At 40.5% G+C, this 17436-nt stretch overlaps 1 protein-coding gene across 5 annotated transcripts in view; it reads left to right on the top strand.

Moving 5' to 3' along the window:
• EVI5 (ecotropic viral integration site 5) overlaps positions 1 to 17436 on the top strand; it is a 92743-nt gene that overhangs the window by 17673 nt on the left and 57634 nt on the right. For 4 of the 5 annotated variants that reach the window (XM_072127879.1, XM_072127878.1, XM_072127881.1 and 1 more), the window contains one exon: positions 9869 to 10098. In XM_072127879.1, coding sequence (XP_071983980.1) covers positions 9950 to 10098 — 149 coding nt within the window. In that variant the 5' untranslated portion in view covers positions 9869 to 9949. Of the gene's footprint in view, positions 1 to 9868; positions 10099 to 12761; positions 12893 to 17436 lie in introns of those variants that run through there. The other variant, XM_072127880.1, reaches the window with a different exon arrangement.

The following is a 17436-nucleotide window of genomic DNA, read 5'->3' as shown; positions in this document are numbered from 1 at the left end:
TTGGCAGTTTTTTTTTTTTTTTTAAATCTGAAACGGGGGAGATTTCACATAAAAGAGGTAATTTAGAAAGGACATTTCATATTCTGTCTGAGAAGCTTAGACGTTTAGTGAGGTAAAGCCAGGTGACTGGATCCCTTTAAGTCTTTCATAAAGTGATCTATACCCTGCTCTACTCTGATGGCAGATATTACTAATCAGCTGGATTTTTGATCCTTTCACTTGTTTTATGTTGGTGTTGGAGCTACATCTTCAGTCTGCAGCAGTTTTTCTGGGTGAACTCGGGCTGATGGGGACCTGTCAGCAGAAATTGCCCTAATAAACCACTTCAACTTCATCAAATGTTTAGATTCCAATATTACTGTGAGATTACTGTTTTATTATGGGGTCTGTATCTTCTACCAAGCACTTCTACTAATAATGTTGTCAAATTTACACATTATCTGAGAAGTTGCTAAGGAAAAAAGCTTGAACGTAGCCTTAAAGGAAATCTACCTTCAAAATCCATCATGATAAACCAGGGACTCTTAGGCTCGTTCCACACTTGCGAGTGTTATGCGATGAATTCGCATCACACTCGCAACGCATGCTGCCGGGAACGCACGGCCTGAACGCTGCACACAGTGAACTGACATGCTGATTTCACTCCCGGTGTGCAGCGTTCGGGCCGTGCGAACCAGGCAGCATGCGTTGCGAGTGTGATGCGAGTTCATCGCATCACAATCGCAAGTGTGGAACCGGCCTTACTCCTAGATCCAGGCAGCAGGACTGTGGTAATCTTATATTTGTTATCCATGGCTTCCTTTCTTCTAAAATCAACTTAAATAATGATGCTAATGAGTCAGAAGGGATTTGGGGAGCTTTACCTGAGCCCCTCTGTGATGTAGCTTCATAGGCTGTTACACTGTGAAAGAGCAATGCCCCCCCCCCTCCCCCTACCTTCCCCACCTTGTGCTAAAATGTCCTATCCGGCTCTGAGATTTAGAACAGGCAGTGTAAAGCCTCATGTAGATCGTATATGGGAGCTGTGAACTGGACGCACAAATTGCATTATGCACCGCCCGGTGGCCTCTCCCTTCCCTATGGAGATGGGAGGAGTGAGGAGCACTCGCCACTCCCATCTCCAACGGCTGAAGTTCACCTCAATTTTGCAACCCATATCAAACATGCGGTCATGTGCATTTAGCCTATGCCTTCAAACACATAACTAGGTGTTTGGGACAAGCCAGTTAAATCAGTCAGCCATCCATATTTTTATGGTACATAAGTACACATGACGTGAGGGTGATATATGGAACACATTTTCCTCCCTACTTTTTGGATACTGAAGAAATTCAAAACACAAATACGGTCTGTGGACCCATTGTTTACCTCCTGTGTGTAGCTTTCTAACAGCCTGTGAATCTACAGCATGGAGGAGCTCTGGTAATGCCCTCCCAAAACCCCTTTTTGGCTTATAAGCAGAATTTTAAAAGTTGATATTAGAAGTAAGCAACCCGTGTATAACAAATATAAGAAGATTATCCCGGTGCCTGGATCTAAGTAAGTGTCTCTATTCCACTATTGTTTATTCCACTAGTTTTTTTTTTTTGTGTATATATATATATTGCCTGATTATTTCTGGAATTTGCATTGCACTAATGTAAATATGTACATATATATATATATATATATATATATATATATATATATATATATATATATATATATATATATATGTATGTCTAAATAGAGAGTTATTACAAAGGTGCAAAGAATTTTGGTAGAAATATTTAGTTGTCTTCCAGAGCTCTGGCCTAGTTGGTTCATGAAGGACTGGTTGCTCCGTACATGCATTTGGCTGGTTTGTTTCTATTTTTCTTCATTTCTGGAAGTGTAAGCAGCTGTGAAAATGATAACACGGCTGCTTACACATCCAGAAATGACTCAAATTGGCTAAATGCATGGTAAACCTGCAGAAGCGCTTGCGTTTTTCAGTGCATTTATAAACAAAGCAATAATAAACATTGTGGCTGCATTTAATTTTCAATTAAGTATTTTTTTTTTTTTTTTTGGGGGGTGGGTTCATTTGAATGGCAAGTTCCCTTTAAACCTATAGTACTGAAAGTGACATTGTGTCTTGAAGAGGAGGCTACTTCATTCCCCATTGTTCCTCGGGTATCTCCCCTCATAGCAGTAATGTATTGCCATATGGAGTAATGGGCACGCGCCATTTCTGAAATGATTCCCACGTTCTAGAAATGATTACGGCAGATGTATGAGCGCCGCACTCACCTCGGCAGCTATTTTCTGCATCATGCATTTACATTCCTTTCACGTGAAGGAGCCGGCACTGGGCTTGTGCTATGACAATGTCTCGCTGCAGTTTATTAGGTCTCAATGAGATCTGCTTAACCTGTTATTGCCTGATACTGTGAGTGTGTGCACCTAAATATGTACGTATATACACATAACCAGAGTGATGATGTGTATGTTTTGGAACCTCCGATTTCCTGCAGCATTGGTTAAAAGCAAAAAATGAGTGAACTAAAATGTCTCCTACTACACAGACTGACAGTGGCATCAATATATAAAGAGGGTTTGATAGTATTATTTGGGTCCAAGTGGTTTTTGATAAGCAGCAAAGCTGCCAGCGGCGGTTAAAGGTCGGCACTGCATGGCTGCCATATTGGCTTAGATCGTTCCTCCCTGTGATTTCATTGGGGAGGCTGATCTGTTACCATGAAAATTTTAGGCCATCTATTAGAATGTGTAGTTTGTACATGGTAATAGATGATGTGCAAAATCCACATATACTGCCATAATGTCAGAATATACTGCCATCAATCAGAAAACCCAGGGTTAAAGTACCCTGGGGGGCTGAAAAACAGTTTAAAAAAAAAATAAAAAAATAGTTGAAAAAATTCAAATCACCCCCCCCCCCCCCTTTTCCCTTGAACTGATATAAAAATAAACCGTAAAAAACATAAACATGTTGGGTATCGTTGCGTCCCAAAATGTCCGATCTTTCAAAATATAATAATGGTTATTACCGGCGTTTAACACACTAACGGAAAATGGTGCTCAGAGTTGAAAATGACACTTTTGCCATTTTGCAACATATAAAGAAAAAGGCAAAAAGAAAATTTTATAAAAAACAGGCCGTATAGTGCTCAAAATGGCAGCATCGAAAACGTCATCTCATCTCGCAAAAAATGACACCACCCGTACACTGAAGTATGAAAAAGTTATTGGCACCAGAAAATGGCAAATTTTTTTTTTTTTTTTTTTTGTATAATAATAAGAATATAAGAATAAAGTAGACATACTAGATGAATGGGCGTGCACATACACATATATATTAAAAAAAAAAAAAAAAAAAAGATAGGCGGTTCTCCAAAACAGTGGAATAAATCAAGTGGTTTGAGAAAGGCTTCGGCTGAATCTGAAATGTAGCAGCTTTGGAATAAAAACCACTTGATTTTATTCCACTATTTTGTAGTGGCGTCTATCTTTTTTTTATTTTTCTATTGCTGAAGGACATGCCCGGTTCTGGAGTGCGTGCACCCATCCAATTTCGACTTTTCCTGCAGTGCCGCTAAAAAACTTTTTTTTTGTCTTATAGATATATATAATTTTTAATATACACATCACCAGTGTCGGCGTGGGTCCTGTGAGGGGAAATGCCAGGCGGGTCTCTAGGGTGGAGGGTGTCTGAAAAAGGAAAAAGAGGAGCGGGTTTAATTAAATGACAGAGGTAAAGGGGAACTTTATGTTTGTTTTGAGGGGCCTTTGGGGTTGCATTTGAAGAAGTAGGTAAAATCTGGAAGGACAAGTATGTGGAGAATTTCTCATTATTGCCACTGGTCAAGTTTAACTTCGACAAGCCGAAAAGGGGGAGTCAGTTAATCCCGCAAACTTTTCAAAATTGGTTCCAAGCCTTTTCTAAATTGGCCAGTGCGGTTGGGGAGAAAGTTCCAGAAATTTATTCTTGACTATTCTGTTATCAAGACTCAATTGGTGAGCCGTATAGGGTGTATGGTGGCCAAACCTGGTTGAGATATGATGAACAGGAGAGTATTTTTGATATACACTGGCGCAAAGCTGTAGATGGGTTGGACAGAGTGCTTAAATAAGCAAGAGTGAAACCTTCGCTGGTAAGGACAGTGTGCCTCTCCACTGTTAAAAATAAACGACTTCTGTAAAAACAAAGATACCTGCGCTGGCTACAAAATTAAGACTAATAGGTTCAAAAAAACGCCATACCACTAATAGATCTACAATGATTCAAACATCAGTGTGCACGATGTACCAACCTGCACGTGGCTCCCCTCCCGTGTGGGAAGTTCGACTCCCTCCGTTAGTGAGGTTTTGTCCCGTAGGTCCCGTGAATCTTATGTAGAACAATAGTCTTTTCGTGAAGTGTATTTCACTTCGGATAGCGCTTTCCAGCCAAGTAGTAATCCACAAGATGCAGATCAACACGCGAGCCCCGGCCGGTAGCTTCGCTGGATCTGACTAACAGAGGTACCGGTGACGTCACCCTAGGTACAGTCCGTCTAGTGGGACAAAGAGAATTTTTCCACCGACGCGTTGTCGAGAGCTCCGGCTCTCTTCCTCAGGGTTGAATTCCTGATCTCACTAATACGGATATTCTTATAGGTACCATTGTTAGGGAGAAAGCTGATCAAGTTAGGGAGAGAGCTGATCAAGTTCTTGTGGTTGGTCTGGACAATTAATTTCGTTCTGTATAGTTTTAAAGTACATCTTTTTATAATGTTATCATATCACTATATCCAGATAAAATGCCGTTCTCAAAAACATTTTTATTTATAAAAAGTACAAAAAAAAACAAAAAAACATATATATTTATTATTAAAAACAATGTGTTAAAAAATCATTGTTTCCACCACTGTTTTAATTAATTAATTGTCTTCCTGAAAATTATATATATATATATATATATATATATATATATATATATATATGTAGCCATAGACTATAGTATAAAAATGTATAAAAAATAATAAAAAATATATATATATATCAGTATATTTCAATTAGGCAGTGGGTACCAGTATAAATCTTCCACTCAAAATGCAAATAATTCAATCTCACTGTTCAAACCATTAGGAATTAGCGTGTCTAGCTCGAATATCCATCGACTTTCTGCCTTTGACATACATTTGATATAATTGCCCCCTCTCCAGTTCTTTTTCACTTGTTCAATGCCAAATATTACACTTCCTTCAATTTTTCCATTGTGTTTATCCTTATAATGGCGTGATAGTGGGTGGCCATCAAATTGTTTTTTTATATTCCGCAAATGTTCTTTTATCCTTATGTTAAGTTTTCTTTTTGTCCTTCCAATGTAACTTTTCCCACAAGGACACTGTATGCAATATATGACTCCTTTTGTATTGCAACTGATATGCTGTTTAATTGAAAAGGAGTTGTTCTTATTTCCGAATGTATGTACTATAGATCTTGCTTTTATACTGTTGCATACTGTACAGTGTCTGCACGGGTAAAAACCTGGTTGTTTCAGAAAGTTGTTATTATATGTTCCAGAATTAGTTGTTGGTTTTTTCTTTTCATTTTTATTTTGAACAGTCGGTGCTATCATGTTTCCCAGATTCTGTGCTTTCCTAAACACGAATTTTGGTTTTTTTGGGATGTATTCACCGATGGTTTTATCCTGCTTGAGAATACTCCAATGTTTTTGGATAATTCGTTTGAACAAAAAATAATCTTTTGAAAATTGTGTAATTATTGGAATACTCGCTATATCATCTTTTCCGTTTTCTTTCGGAGGGCTTCCTTTTCTGTCTCGCCCAGTGGCTAACAATGTGTCTCTAGGAATGTTAGCTATTTCAGTTCTTACTGACCTAATAGGATCTAGCTCATATCCTTTTTGAATAAATTTATTCTCTAGATGGTCCGCTTCTTTCAGGAAATCATCCAATTCAGTACAATTTCTCCGATGACGTAGAAATTGACTCTTGGGGATGTTATCTAGCCATATGGGCAAATGGCAGCTATTTCTAAGGATCAGGCTATTGCTATCAGTTGCTCCAAAACAAACAAAGTTAGAGGATACCACATGCCACATATAATGATAAAAGGGTAATACTTTATTCAGTACAAAATTTGTTAAAATAACATAACATCTAAAATAACATCTCAGGAGAGATATAAAAAGCGAGGTGCACCAAGAAAGAAGTCTATACACAATATTAAATGGGCAGAAAAAATGCAAACATTAGTGGTCTGCAGTATGACAACAGCAGCTTCAATGACTTTAAGCCCCCGTCAGCCTATACTTCGAACATCATAGTTAGGCAACATGCCTTAGTAGACAATTGTGAGGTTAAATGTTATATATTACATAATGGTTAGACATAATACCTGGTGTACCTCTCGCCCCAACGCGCGTTTCAACCCGCCTGGTCTTTCTCAAGGGGTAGTGTTGCTATACACACTCCAGGATTATATGTGATAGAGAGCCAATCGGCCGCCGGATCCCTGATTGGGAAACGGCATTCACCTGTGTGACTGGCGCATGGTCCTCCTATCGGAGCCGCGTCATCAGCGGGGAAGGGCCCGTGACGCCAGGGGGGCGGAGTCTTAGCTCCGCCTCACATGACAGCACTGACAATTCCCTCGCATGAGGCGCACGGACTCAGCGACAGACCGAGCATGCGCACCAGGTGAGGATGTGCGGAGGCTGCGGCACAATGGATAAAGTTAAACAGATAATTGGATCTGTGAGAAATTCTACCTGGGACTCGCTTGTAATAGTTAAATTTGGGGTCAAATAGACCGATACGAAGTTACAAAGCATAAGTGTGTGACTGGGGTGAATGTGTAGATGATGTAATGAATGTGTAGAACATCAATAAGTGATGCAATGATTGCTATAAACATGTATACTAAGAGAAAATGTGTGTGTGTGAATGTAAAACTGATACAAACGTTGATAAACGTGCAAAATTATATAAAGTGAGAGAAATGTTGTACTTGTAGCCAAAATAGCTGAAGTGGATGGAGATGATGAAAATGCTGCTATATATATGTGAATGTGTTGTAGGTGTTTGAGTGATGGATGAGTGCAAGGTTGGTGTGAAACAACAAATGGTGAAAAGCAAAGATTGGTGAAAAACAAAAAAAGGGGGGTGAGGTGATAGGCAACCTGAAAGTGTGTGCAACACATGCAAGGAATTGTGGGGTACTGGGGGGACCAGTGATGGAAAAGTGAAAGGTGTGTGTCAAGAAAGTGAAATACATACTTAGCGATATGCTGTTCCATCTATTGGATGCCTGTTTATGCAAAGCAGCTCCTATGGAGATAAAACCTCATACACAAAAACCATTTATGTGGAAAAGATCGCTGTGCTTGTTGCACAAAAGATTTTTTTGGAAGAAGAATCACAATTATGATGTAAGAGCAATACAGCCTGTGATGTATCCCGCAAAGAAAATATCTAGAGAGGCCTGGCTCACTGGTCAGTGGTATTATGGGTAAAGTAATACCTGGAGGTGTGCAAACACTAATATTAGGATCATTAAAAAGTATATTTTAAAAACACAAAACATAGAATAATCTTAGGCTTGGCAGGCAATGGTCACATATTAAATATCAAAAAAGTAGTGTCGAATTATAGAAAGGCTGAAAAGCCAAAATTTTCATTGAGGCCCAAGGGGTGTACAGTATTCAGAGACCAAATCCACTTAGATTCTGTTTGAAGTAGTTTTTTCTTTATTGCACCTCCCCTCATGTCAAGATTCACGTGGTCAATGCCCCGAATTCTCAATAATTTCGGGTTGCAGGCATGATGTTGCTTGAAATGCCGAGGTATTGGTTTTAATTTTTCATGTTGCGGTAATTCAATTGATGCGGCTTTCCGAATATCGTTGACATGTTCCCGGACTCGTACTCGTAATTCTCGAGTTGTCATCCCGATGTATATCTTTGGGCAGGGGCATTGGGCGAAATATATTACGCCTTTTGTATCACAAGAAATTGCGCTGTTAATTTTATATTCTTGACCACCTCTCAAGTCAGAGAACGAAGTTGCATGGTCCATGTTCGGACAGGAGATACATCGGCCACATGGTTTACTTCCACATTTTGGCTTGGGGGCCTCAAATATTAATGGTTGGATCTTCACTGGTGGAAGGTAGCTTCTAACTAGTATGTCCCGAAGGTTGGAAGCTTTTTTTGGGGCCATCGCCGGATAGGTGGTAAGTATTTGTTGAAGGATCGGGTCAGATAGAAGTATTGGCCAATATTTTTTCAGGATGTTCATCATTTCGTCCCATTGGCTATGAAAGGGGGTTGCCAGACGTAAAGGTTGTGCAGCACCGGAGTTCCTCGACGAAGGAGTAGATGGATATAATAAGGAAGAGCGTTCGGTATATTTAGCCCGTCTATATGCTTTTTTGATCACCCGTTTGCTGTAACCACGATCCAAGAACCGTTGACGGAGGTCGGACGCTTGTTCTTCAAAACGAGCCTCTGTTGAGCATATCCGTTTGATCCTCAGAAATTGTCCAATCGGGACAGCATCTCGAACTCGTTTTGGATGGGCTGAAGAGTAATGGAGATAGGTATTAGTTGAAGTTTTTTTCCGATAGGTGTTGGTGTGCAGGAAGCCCTGTGAATCTCGAATAACCGTTACATCCAGGAAGTTAACCATATTTTGGTCACATTCATAAGTTAGTTTGACATTACGGGTATTATGGTTTAGTCTTTCAATCAATGATTGAAGATCTTGTTGGGTCCCCCGCCAGATGAATAGTATATCATCGATGTACCGGACCCATAATGGGATCCGGCACATCGATGAGTCATCTGACAAGAAAAGCTCCCTCTCCCACAGCCCCAGGAACAGGTTTGCATATGAGGGGGCACAAGCCGCCCCCATAGCAGTGCCCTGGAGCTGCAGGAAGAAGGAGCCGTTAAAAGTGAAAAAATTGTGACCAAGGATAAATTCAAGGAGTGTAACGATAAATGTCTGTTCCTGACATGTGTAATCCGTCATTTGCAGAAAATATGAGACTGCCTCCACCCCGTCACTATGTTTAATTGAGGTATATAGTGACTCAACATCACATGTCACTAATATATCCTCTGGGTCCAATTGTACCCCTTTTCTGTCTCGCCCAGTGGCTAACAATGTGTCTCTAGGAATGTTAGCTATTTCAGTTCTTACTGACCTAATAGGATCTAGCTCATATCCTTTTTGAATAAATTTATTCTCTAGATGGTCCGCTTCTTTCAGGAAATCATCCAATTCAGTACAATTTCTCCGATGACGTAGAAATTGACTCTTGGGGATGTTATCTAGCCATATGGGCAAATGGCAGCTATTTCTAAGGATCAGGCTATTGCTATCAGTTGGTTTATTGTACGTTTTGGTTTTAATTCTTCCTTTATCAATATAAATTGTTAGATCCAGAAAGTGTATTTCTTCCTGGCTGTAGGTTGAGGTGAACTCCAAAAAGAAGGTATTTATATTTACATCCCTTAAGAATCTTTTTAGGGATTCTTCCCCTCCAGCCCAAATAAAGATGACATCATCTATAAATCTACGCCATAGGACCAAGTTCGCACCGAGCCCGCCAGTAGGGTAGATATTTTCTTCCTCCCATCGCCCTACATATAAATTGGCGTAGCTCGGTGCGAACTTGGTCCCCATGGCTGTTCCCCATTTTTGTCTATAAAATTCTTCCTCATAGAGAAAGTAATTATGATGTAAAATAAATAATATGGAATCGATTACAAAATTGATTTGGGACTCAGGTAAATTGTTAATCTTTGAGGTATAAATGTGAATCGGGAAGTAAAACTCTTATGACATCTGTTAAAACCTTTTATTCTCTGTTTCAGGTGGCGACAGACAAGGTTGCAGAAAAATTGAGTTCTACTCTCTCATGGGTGAAGAACACGGTGTCGCACACTGTCAGTCAAATGGCAAGTCAGGTGGCGAGTCCATCAACTTCATTACACACTTCGTCTCCGTCCACCACCCTGTCCACACCAGCACTTTCCCCGTCTTCTCCGGTGCAGCTGAGTCCAGACGAAGTAGAGTTGTTGGCAAAGCTAGAAGAACAGAACCGGTGAGTAAAGGGTCTGCTGCCTCTTGTGCTGTCACATTTTTGTTTCCTTATTTGGGTTCATCATAGTTTTTGTAATCTGTCATGTTTCAGTTCCTCATAAGTTTTTATGTTGAGAATAAATTATATTTAAGGAGCTGTAAATTTTGTTTTCCTAAGCCTAATTTTCTTTGCTACCATCAATACGTCAGCTTATCTCCTTCCCCTCCATGTACAATGACCTCTATATAGATAATACTGACCCATCATTACATCACTACTGACAATAGATGATGTCACAGCTTATCTCCTTCCCCTCCATGTACAATGACCTCTATATAGATAATACTGACCCATCATTACATCACTACTGACAATAGATGATGTCACAGCTTATCTCCTCCCCCTCCCTGTACAATGACCTCTATATAGATAACACTGACCCATCATTACATCACTACTGACAATAGATGATGTCACAGCTTATCCCCTCCCCCTCCCTGTACAATGACCTCTATATAGATAACAATGACCCATCACTACTGACAATAGATGATGTCACAGATTACTTCCTCCCTCTGCACAGAGCATAACTAGAATTGTATATTTAGAAATGATTTGGATAATATTGCAGTACTCCTTCTTGCCACTAGGCTTCACTTCAGTCACATAATAAAAACTCACATAACAGAGAACCTATGAACCTCTAGAGGTTGGACAGTGAAAATGAAAGTCAACAGTTTATTATCAGTAGTCGGCCAAGCAATTGTGATGATACAACAGGACATTGTACTGCCTGAACCTAGATAAGCAATTGTCAAACTGACTGCAATGAAGCCAATTTCCAAATAATAAAATATTAACTTGTTTCCCCCAAAAAAGTTTTGTTCGGTGGAATGTTAGGGATCAATATTTAGAATGATTCAAGTGTCCCATTTAGATTTGTTTCAGTGGAAAGGGTTTTTGGTGAGAAATTTTTTCCTTCTTTCCTATCGTATTTACCCAAGGAATAAAGGGATGTGTTATTTGGGCGGCAGACTGTCCCAGCACACTGCCCTTAGAAGTACAAATAGAACTTTTCTATAGGAATTTACAAAATTGTAGAATTTTTTTTTTTTTTGTAGGCCCCTTAGACTCCTAAACTGCGAGTTTTGACAACAGAAGTTAGTTGGATACTTTGTAGCACTATACAAATAAGATAAAAGACATTACAGAGTACAGTCTTATGGGACAGTAGGAGTGAGGGAGCTGCTCGCAAGAGCTGACAATCTATGAGGATGGAGGGACACAAGAAGTCTAAGAGTTAATATTATTGCCCAGCCATTCTTTATATGGGAACAGACGGTCTCAATGGGACACCATTTAATGTATCTCCCATTCATTGTTGGTGGAGGGGGCACAGACATTCTGCTCTGATTCCCCTGGAAATGAAGCCCGATCCAGGGTCTTCGACTCCATACAAAAAACAAGTTGTACAACCTCTTTGTGAGTCCAGAGTAACACGCTGTGTTTATTGTACTCTTCTCACCTCTCTGGGATCTGTAAATCCAGGTTAAATCATGGTTCATTCAATTTCGGCTGCTTGACATGACTCTATGGGCAGTCATTGGGCTATAATACGCCACCATAGGTTGGCATGTAGTATAGTATATGGCTTTATCCCATCAGATAACAATGACTTAAAGGAAATCTACCACTAGGATGAAGGATTGTAAACCAAGGACACTGACATAATGATGTGTTCCCCCTCTGGCAGGAGCTGCTCTTCCTCTAGCTTCAAATTTTTACAAAAAAAAGTTTTTAAAATTATGCAAATGAGTGTGAGGGGCTCCAGGCTCCATTGACATGTATGAAACAGGAGCCCCGCAGGCACATTTGCATATTTTTATATGCCTTACTTGTAAAAACTAAGGCTTAAGAAGAAGAAGAAGAGCAGATCTTGGCAAAGGGGGCACACACCTGCATGCTAATGTTCTTGGTTTGCAATCCTTCATCCTGGTGGTAGATTTCCTTTAAGTTCATTAACATCCCGCAGCTTAATATGAGCAGAGGTTTAACCTTCTGAGGGGGGTCCCTTTTAAGACTGTTAAGTAATATCAGAACAAAATGAAAAATTCACATGCAGTTATTGATCAATCTTGCTCTTTTCATAGTAGACCGGACATGATGGTTTTTATGTGATTGCTGATGCCTCAGGGGCAATACCTCTGCCCCCGGGCATTAGCGGAGTAATAAGAAGGCTATCTGCGACTGCCGCTCTCATGTTCTTTCCTGAGGTATTAAATCGAGCAGCGAGGGCATCTGTGAACCTGTTAAAAAATTCGAATGACGCGTTGACAGAATGAGCGCATCGTGCGGAGGTTTCGCCTTGTACTTACTCATCTATTTTTAATTCTGCCCCGTGTTTTGGCATCAAAGTCGTCTTTGATTTGTTTCCTTTGTGCCTCTGATGTTCTAACATTTTCCATTGCTTAGTGTCTGTGATTTCTTAGTTTCTAGTTGTGTCTTGGGTTGTATGGCCTGCGCAAGACGTCTGTATAAACGTGTGTAACGCGCTTCCTTGTCTGCATTTGGTACCAAACTTTCCCTTTATTATTAGAGCTGGGGCAATGTTGTCCATGCTATCAAATCTTGTTTGACACTCGAGGACAAAGGTTACTTGTCCCTCTGTGTACAGACGCCGGCTTGTCCTACTACATCACACTGTGAAGGTAAATCATTGTGCAAAATCTGAGCATAAAGTGTAGCCGGACAGTGACTGCTACTTGTATTTCCAACCAAGCAACTGCCCGGGTATGTCCGTACTCAACCTGCTCAGGTAACTACACTGTCACCCTAATGGCAAAATCATGTTATAGTAAAAATGTAGTAATTGAATTATTATTTTTTTCATTTTTAATGGTAGCCGCACAATGCTTGATTTTAATGTTTTACTTGTACAGTTTTATGTGTTACATTTTCATTGTGTAAATGTGATGGCCTAAACATTCACCTATAGCTTTCATAGCTGTTGACGGGAAACTTATATGGGTGACGATGTTCTTCCCCTTTATCCACACATATGCACAATTGTCTAAAAGGACGTCTACCACCAGAATGAAGAATTGTAAACCAGGCACACCGACATACAGGTGTGTACCCTCTCTTCCAGGATCTGATCTTCTTCAAGCTTCTTATGCCCTGGTTGTACCAAAAAAAAGGCTTTTACAATTATGCAAATGAGTCTGAGGCTCCATAAACACTTATGAAAGCCGGAGCCCCTCAGGCTTACTTGGGTAATTTTGAAAGCCTTAATTTGTTTAAAAAAACAGGACATAAGAAACTAAAAGAAGAGTAGATCATGCCACAGGTGGCACACCAGTATGTCCGTGTGCTTGGTTTACAATCCTTCATCCTGGTGGTAGATGTCCTTTAAAGTACATTAGTTATCAACTAAGAGTCTGTACAAACCGCAGTGACGACATCCTCTCTTTTGTTAGAATACGATTATCTGCTGAAGTTCAACATGTCGGATCTTTCTTTTACCCTGACATGTAAAGAGGCCTCCTCACTCTCCTCCCGACAGCCATCTGATCATTCCCTAGAAATGCGGGAAAATAAGGACTGAGCGTGTTGTATTTTTGAGATATATATATATATATATATATATATATATATATATATATATATATATATATATATATATATATATATATATATATATATATATATATTTTATTATTTAAATCCTGATCCTTTTATTTTTAATGGAGATAAACCACCAGAGTGTCCGGCAGCAGGTTCCTTCCCTATCCCATTGCAGAGACATAAACGCTCAGCTAATTCATACATGTGTATAGAAGCTACATCTCTCCGGCTTCTGATGCATGTAATAATACGATTTTCCTGGGCCGCAGAACTGGAGCTCAGTCTTTGCATTTCCTCCACCGACATCTGAAGTAACAAGGGACATAACACTGACATGTGCTGCCAAGCAAAAATCTGCAGTGGTAGGAAATTTTTGTCCTAATTCTCGTGCACTTTACTGATACTGTATTCCACTGCAGGAATGCCCCGTTGCCTATCCACACATCCTACATAATGTCCGGCGAAAAAGGCAGGATAGAAATGTGTAGCAAGTTACGTCTATTCATCCTCCTCCCTCCTGCTGAGCGACATATGCGCTCAGCGGAAGCGATAGAAGCCTATGAAGAGCGGATGCAGTGTATAGCATCTGTCCCCGGAGCCGTGCTGAGCATCCCCATTGGGGAAACGCCCCCGTATATCGGCAACAACCACTCTCTGACTGCTGCTGATATACACTGCTCGCTCCCTCATTGAGGAGGAGGGGTCCCACATCTGTGCCATACTATAAGGACGTGTCAGAATCCTCCTGAAGCCTCTGTACAACATATGGCAAAAAAACGTGATGTGAACCCAGCCTAGGTCTACTATTGAGCGAATTTGAAACTTGCAAAGTTGTAAGTATTGTGGAGACCTTTCACATACTGTCCTTTTGTGTTAGTAGACTTTTTCGGTAATGTATCTATATAATAGAAGGATGAAATCTTGTTAAAATAAGCGAAACTTTGGCAGAGCTTGGAGCTTTTTTTTTTTTTTTTTTTTTTTTGTAAACATCAATGTTCAAGGACACTGCAGCTGCAAACACTATGACTTGTCTGTATTCTCTTTGTGTTACTAGATAGCTCTGCAAACATGACAGAGAATAACTTTTAACAGATCTCGTTTTTTCTTTTTTAGCAAAGTGGTTTACATTATAGAGGGATATGATAATCCTGCATTTAGGTCACCTTAGCTATAAGCTCTTGTATATGTAACACTAGTTGGGCAATAGTTGACTTTAAACTTGCCTCTATTCCCACGTTCCCATCCCAAACAAATGGACAAACTGTTGTTGTCGCTTTATCTCCACCTAGAACAAAACAATTGGGAATGTTGAAGGGGTTTTCCATGCAAAGAGCTGGAACCAAAGTAAGCAAAAAGAACACACATTAACGCTCTTTGGGTCCCACGTCAGGCCGATTCCTTCCGTTCCGGACCTGCACCTGACCGGCAGTTCCAGTGGTCCACCAGGGCTAAAGTTAAAATGTAACCTTTATTATTTTAATATTTATTTTAATTTATAAGAACCAAAGGAAGACAAACAGGTGTGCAAACAGGCAAGCATACGGGAGGATGCTGGAGCTACGGGGCTTATGAATTCAACAATCAGAACGTTATAAATGTTCCAGGGGGAGTTGATCAGTTCTCCCTAAGGATTATCAGTAACTGAACTAGATAATGAGGGTTTGTTGATAACGGCCTCCTAGCTATTCACAGTAAGTTATGTCCTTAATGTCAGGATTTCTACCTGGCTGCTATTTTGCATTTCCCTATGTAAACTTATAGCTAGCTACATTTCCCTATAGTTGGCCTGTTGCTATTAAAAAACACACACACACTTGCTCAACCTAGCCCACCCGATATGTTTCGCCGTTCACGGCGTCATCAGGGGTTTAGGGCTGAGTGCCCTAATTCATTCTCTCATACACTTCTGATTTCCAGGGAACTTAACTTGCCTTGTTGTGCCCTGGTTCAAGGTAACAGCCCAGTGGATCTTTTAGTGGTGCCTGACACCAGAAGTGACTGACGCAAAGAAAATTTGGTGCCAATATATAAAAAGGCTCTAGAACAGGCAATTACAGGCCTGTAAGCTTAACTTCCATTGTGGGGAAAATATTGGAAGGGTTAGTCTTAAAGACTATATACTGGAGTACGTTATGTGACATAAAATAGTATAATAAGTGACAGCCAGCATGGGTTTTCGAAGGATATAAGTTGTCAGACTAACCTGATCTGCTTCTATGAAGAGGTGAGCAGATGCCTGGATGGAGGAGCTGCTGTGGATATTGTGTTCTTGGACTTTGCAAAGGCGTTTGACACTGTCCCTCATAGACGCCTGAGGGGTAAAATAAGGTCTATTGGTTAGGCAGGAATAATTTGCAATTAGATTGAAAACTGGCTGAAGAATTGTATCCAGAGAGTTGTGGTCAATGATTCCTACTCGGAATGGTCACCAGTTATCAGTGGTGGACCCCAGGGTTCTGTGCTTGACCCACTACTATTTAATATATGTATTAATGATATAGAGGTAGGAATTAATAGCACTGTGTCTATTTTTGCAGATGATACCAAGCTGTGTAGTGTAATACAGTCTATGGAGGATGTTCATAGGCTGCAGGGTGACTTGGACAAACTGAATGTTTGGTCATCCACTTGGCAAATGAGGTTCAATGTGGATAAATGTAAGGTTATGCACCTGGGGACTAATAATCCACAGGCAACATATGTCCTTGGGGGAGTAAATCTAGCATAGTCCCTTGTTGAGAAGAACTTAGGGGTACTAGTAGATCATAAATTAAATAACAGCATGCAATGTCAAGCAGCTGCCTCTAAAGCCAGCAAGATCTTGTCATGTATTAAAAGTGGTATGGGCTCTCGGGATAGGGATGTAATATTACCTCAGTATTATCACTGTAAGGCATTGGTTCGGCCTCACCTGGAATATGCGTTCCAGTTCTGGGCTCCGGTCCATAAAAAGGAAGCCCTGGAGCTGGAGAAGGTTCAACGAAGAGCCACAAAAATGAATGGAGGGTCTCGGTTATGAGGAAAGATTAAAACAACTAGATTTATTTAGTCTGGAAAAGAGATGACTACGAGGTGTCATGATTCATTTATACAAATATATGAATGGTCCATACAAAAAATATGGTGGTCTGGAGAAAACGAGGTTTAATCACCAGAGGTGACGGGGCTTTTATACTATGGGAACTTTCATTATGTGGAATAGCCTGCCTCAGGCGCTGCTCACCGCAGGGACAGCAGAGAGCTCACAAGTGCGGCACTGTACCGTTCCGTAGCCGGGAGAAAGATTGTTTTCTGAATTACATTAGGGAATACGACCTCTCCTCAGCTGTTGTAAAGCATTTGAAAACTCTAACAAAACGCAATGTGTGACCGCAGCTTCGGGCTAAATAACACGCCATTGAGGATGATGGTGTAAGAAGCGAATGCAGCAGCAAGAAAGTATGCATGCAGCCCCATACACCTGCAGATAAAGCCACAGTTCACATGCTGCACACGTTAAGAATTACAAATGAAATGTAGTGGGGGGGAATAAAACAAAGCAGCAGTGTTACAATGCTAGCGTGATCGGAAACCTCTAATAACGCTAACAAACACCGCTGCACTGTACACTAGAAACGCCAGACCGCTCTCAAAGCGGTCCGGCGTATTCCTAAAAGGGCGGGATTAGGGGACGTATGACGCACGGCAGTCACCTATGGAGTGAGCAGGGCGGTCCAGGGAAGAGGAAGCGCCTCT

The sequence above is a fragment of the Engystomops pustulosus genome, chromosome 10 (genome assembly GCF_040894005.1).
Source record: "Engystomops pustulosus chromosome 10, aEngPut4.maternal, whole genome shotgun sequence".
Taxonomy (NCBI): domain Eukaryota; kingdom Metazoa; phylum Chordata; class Amphibia; order Anura; family Leptodactylidae; genus Engystomops; species Engystomops pustulosus.
This window is presented reverse-complemented; position numbering and strand designations above follow the sequence as displayed.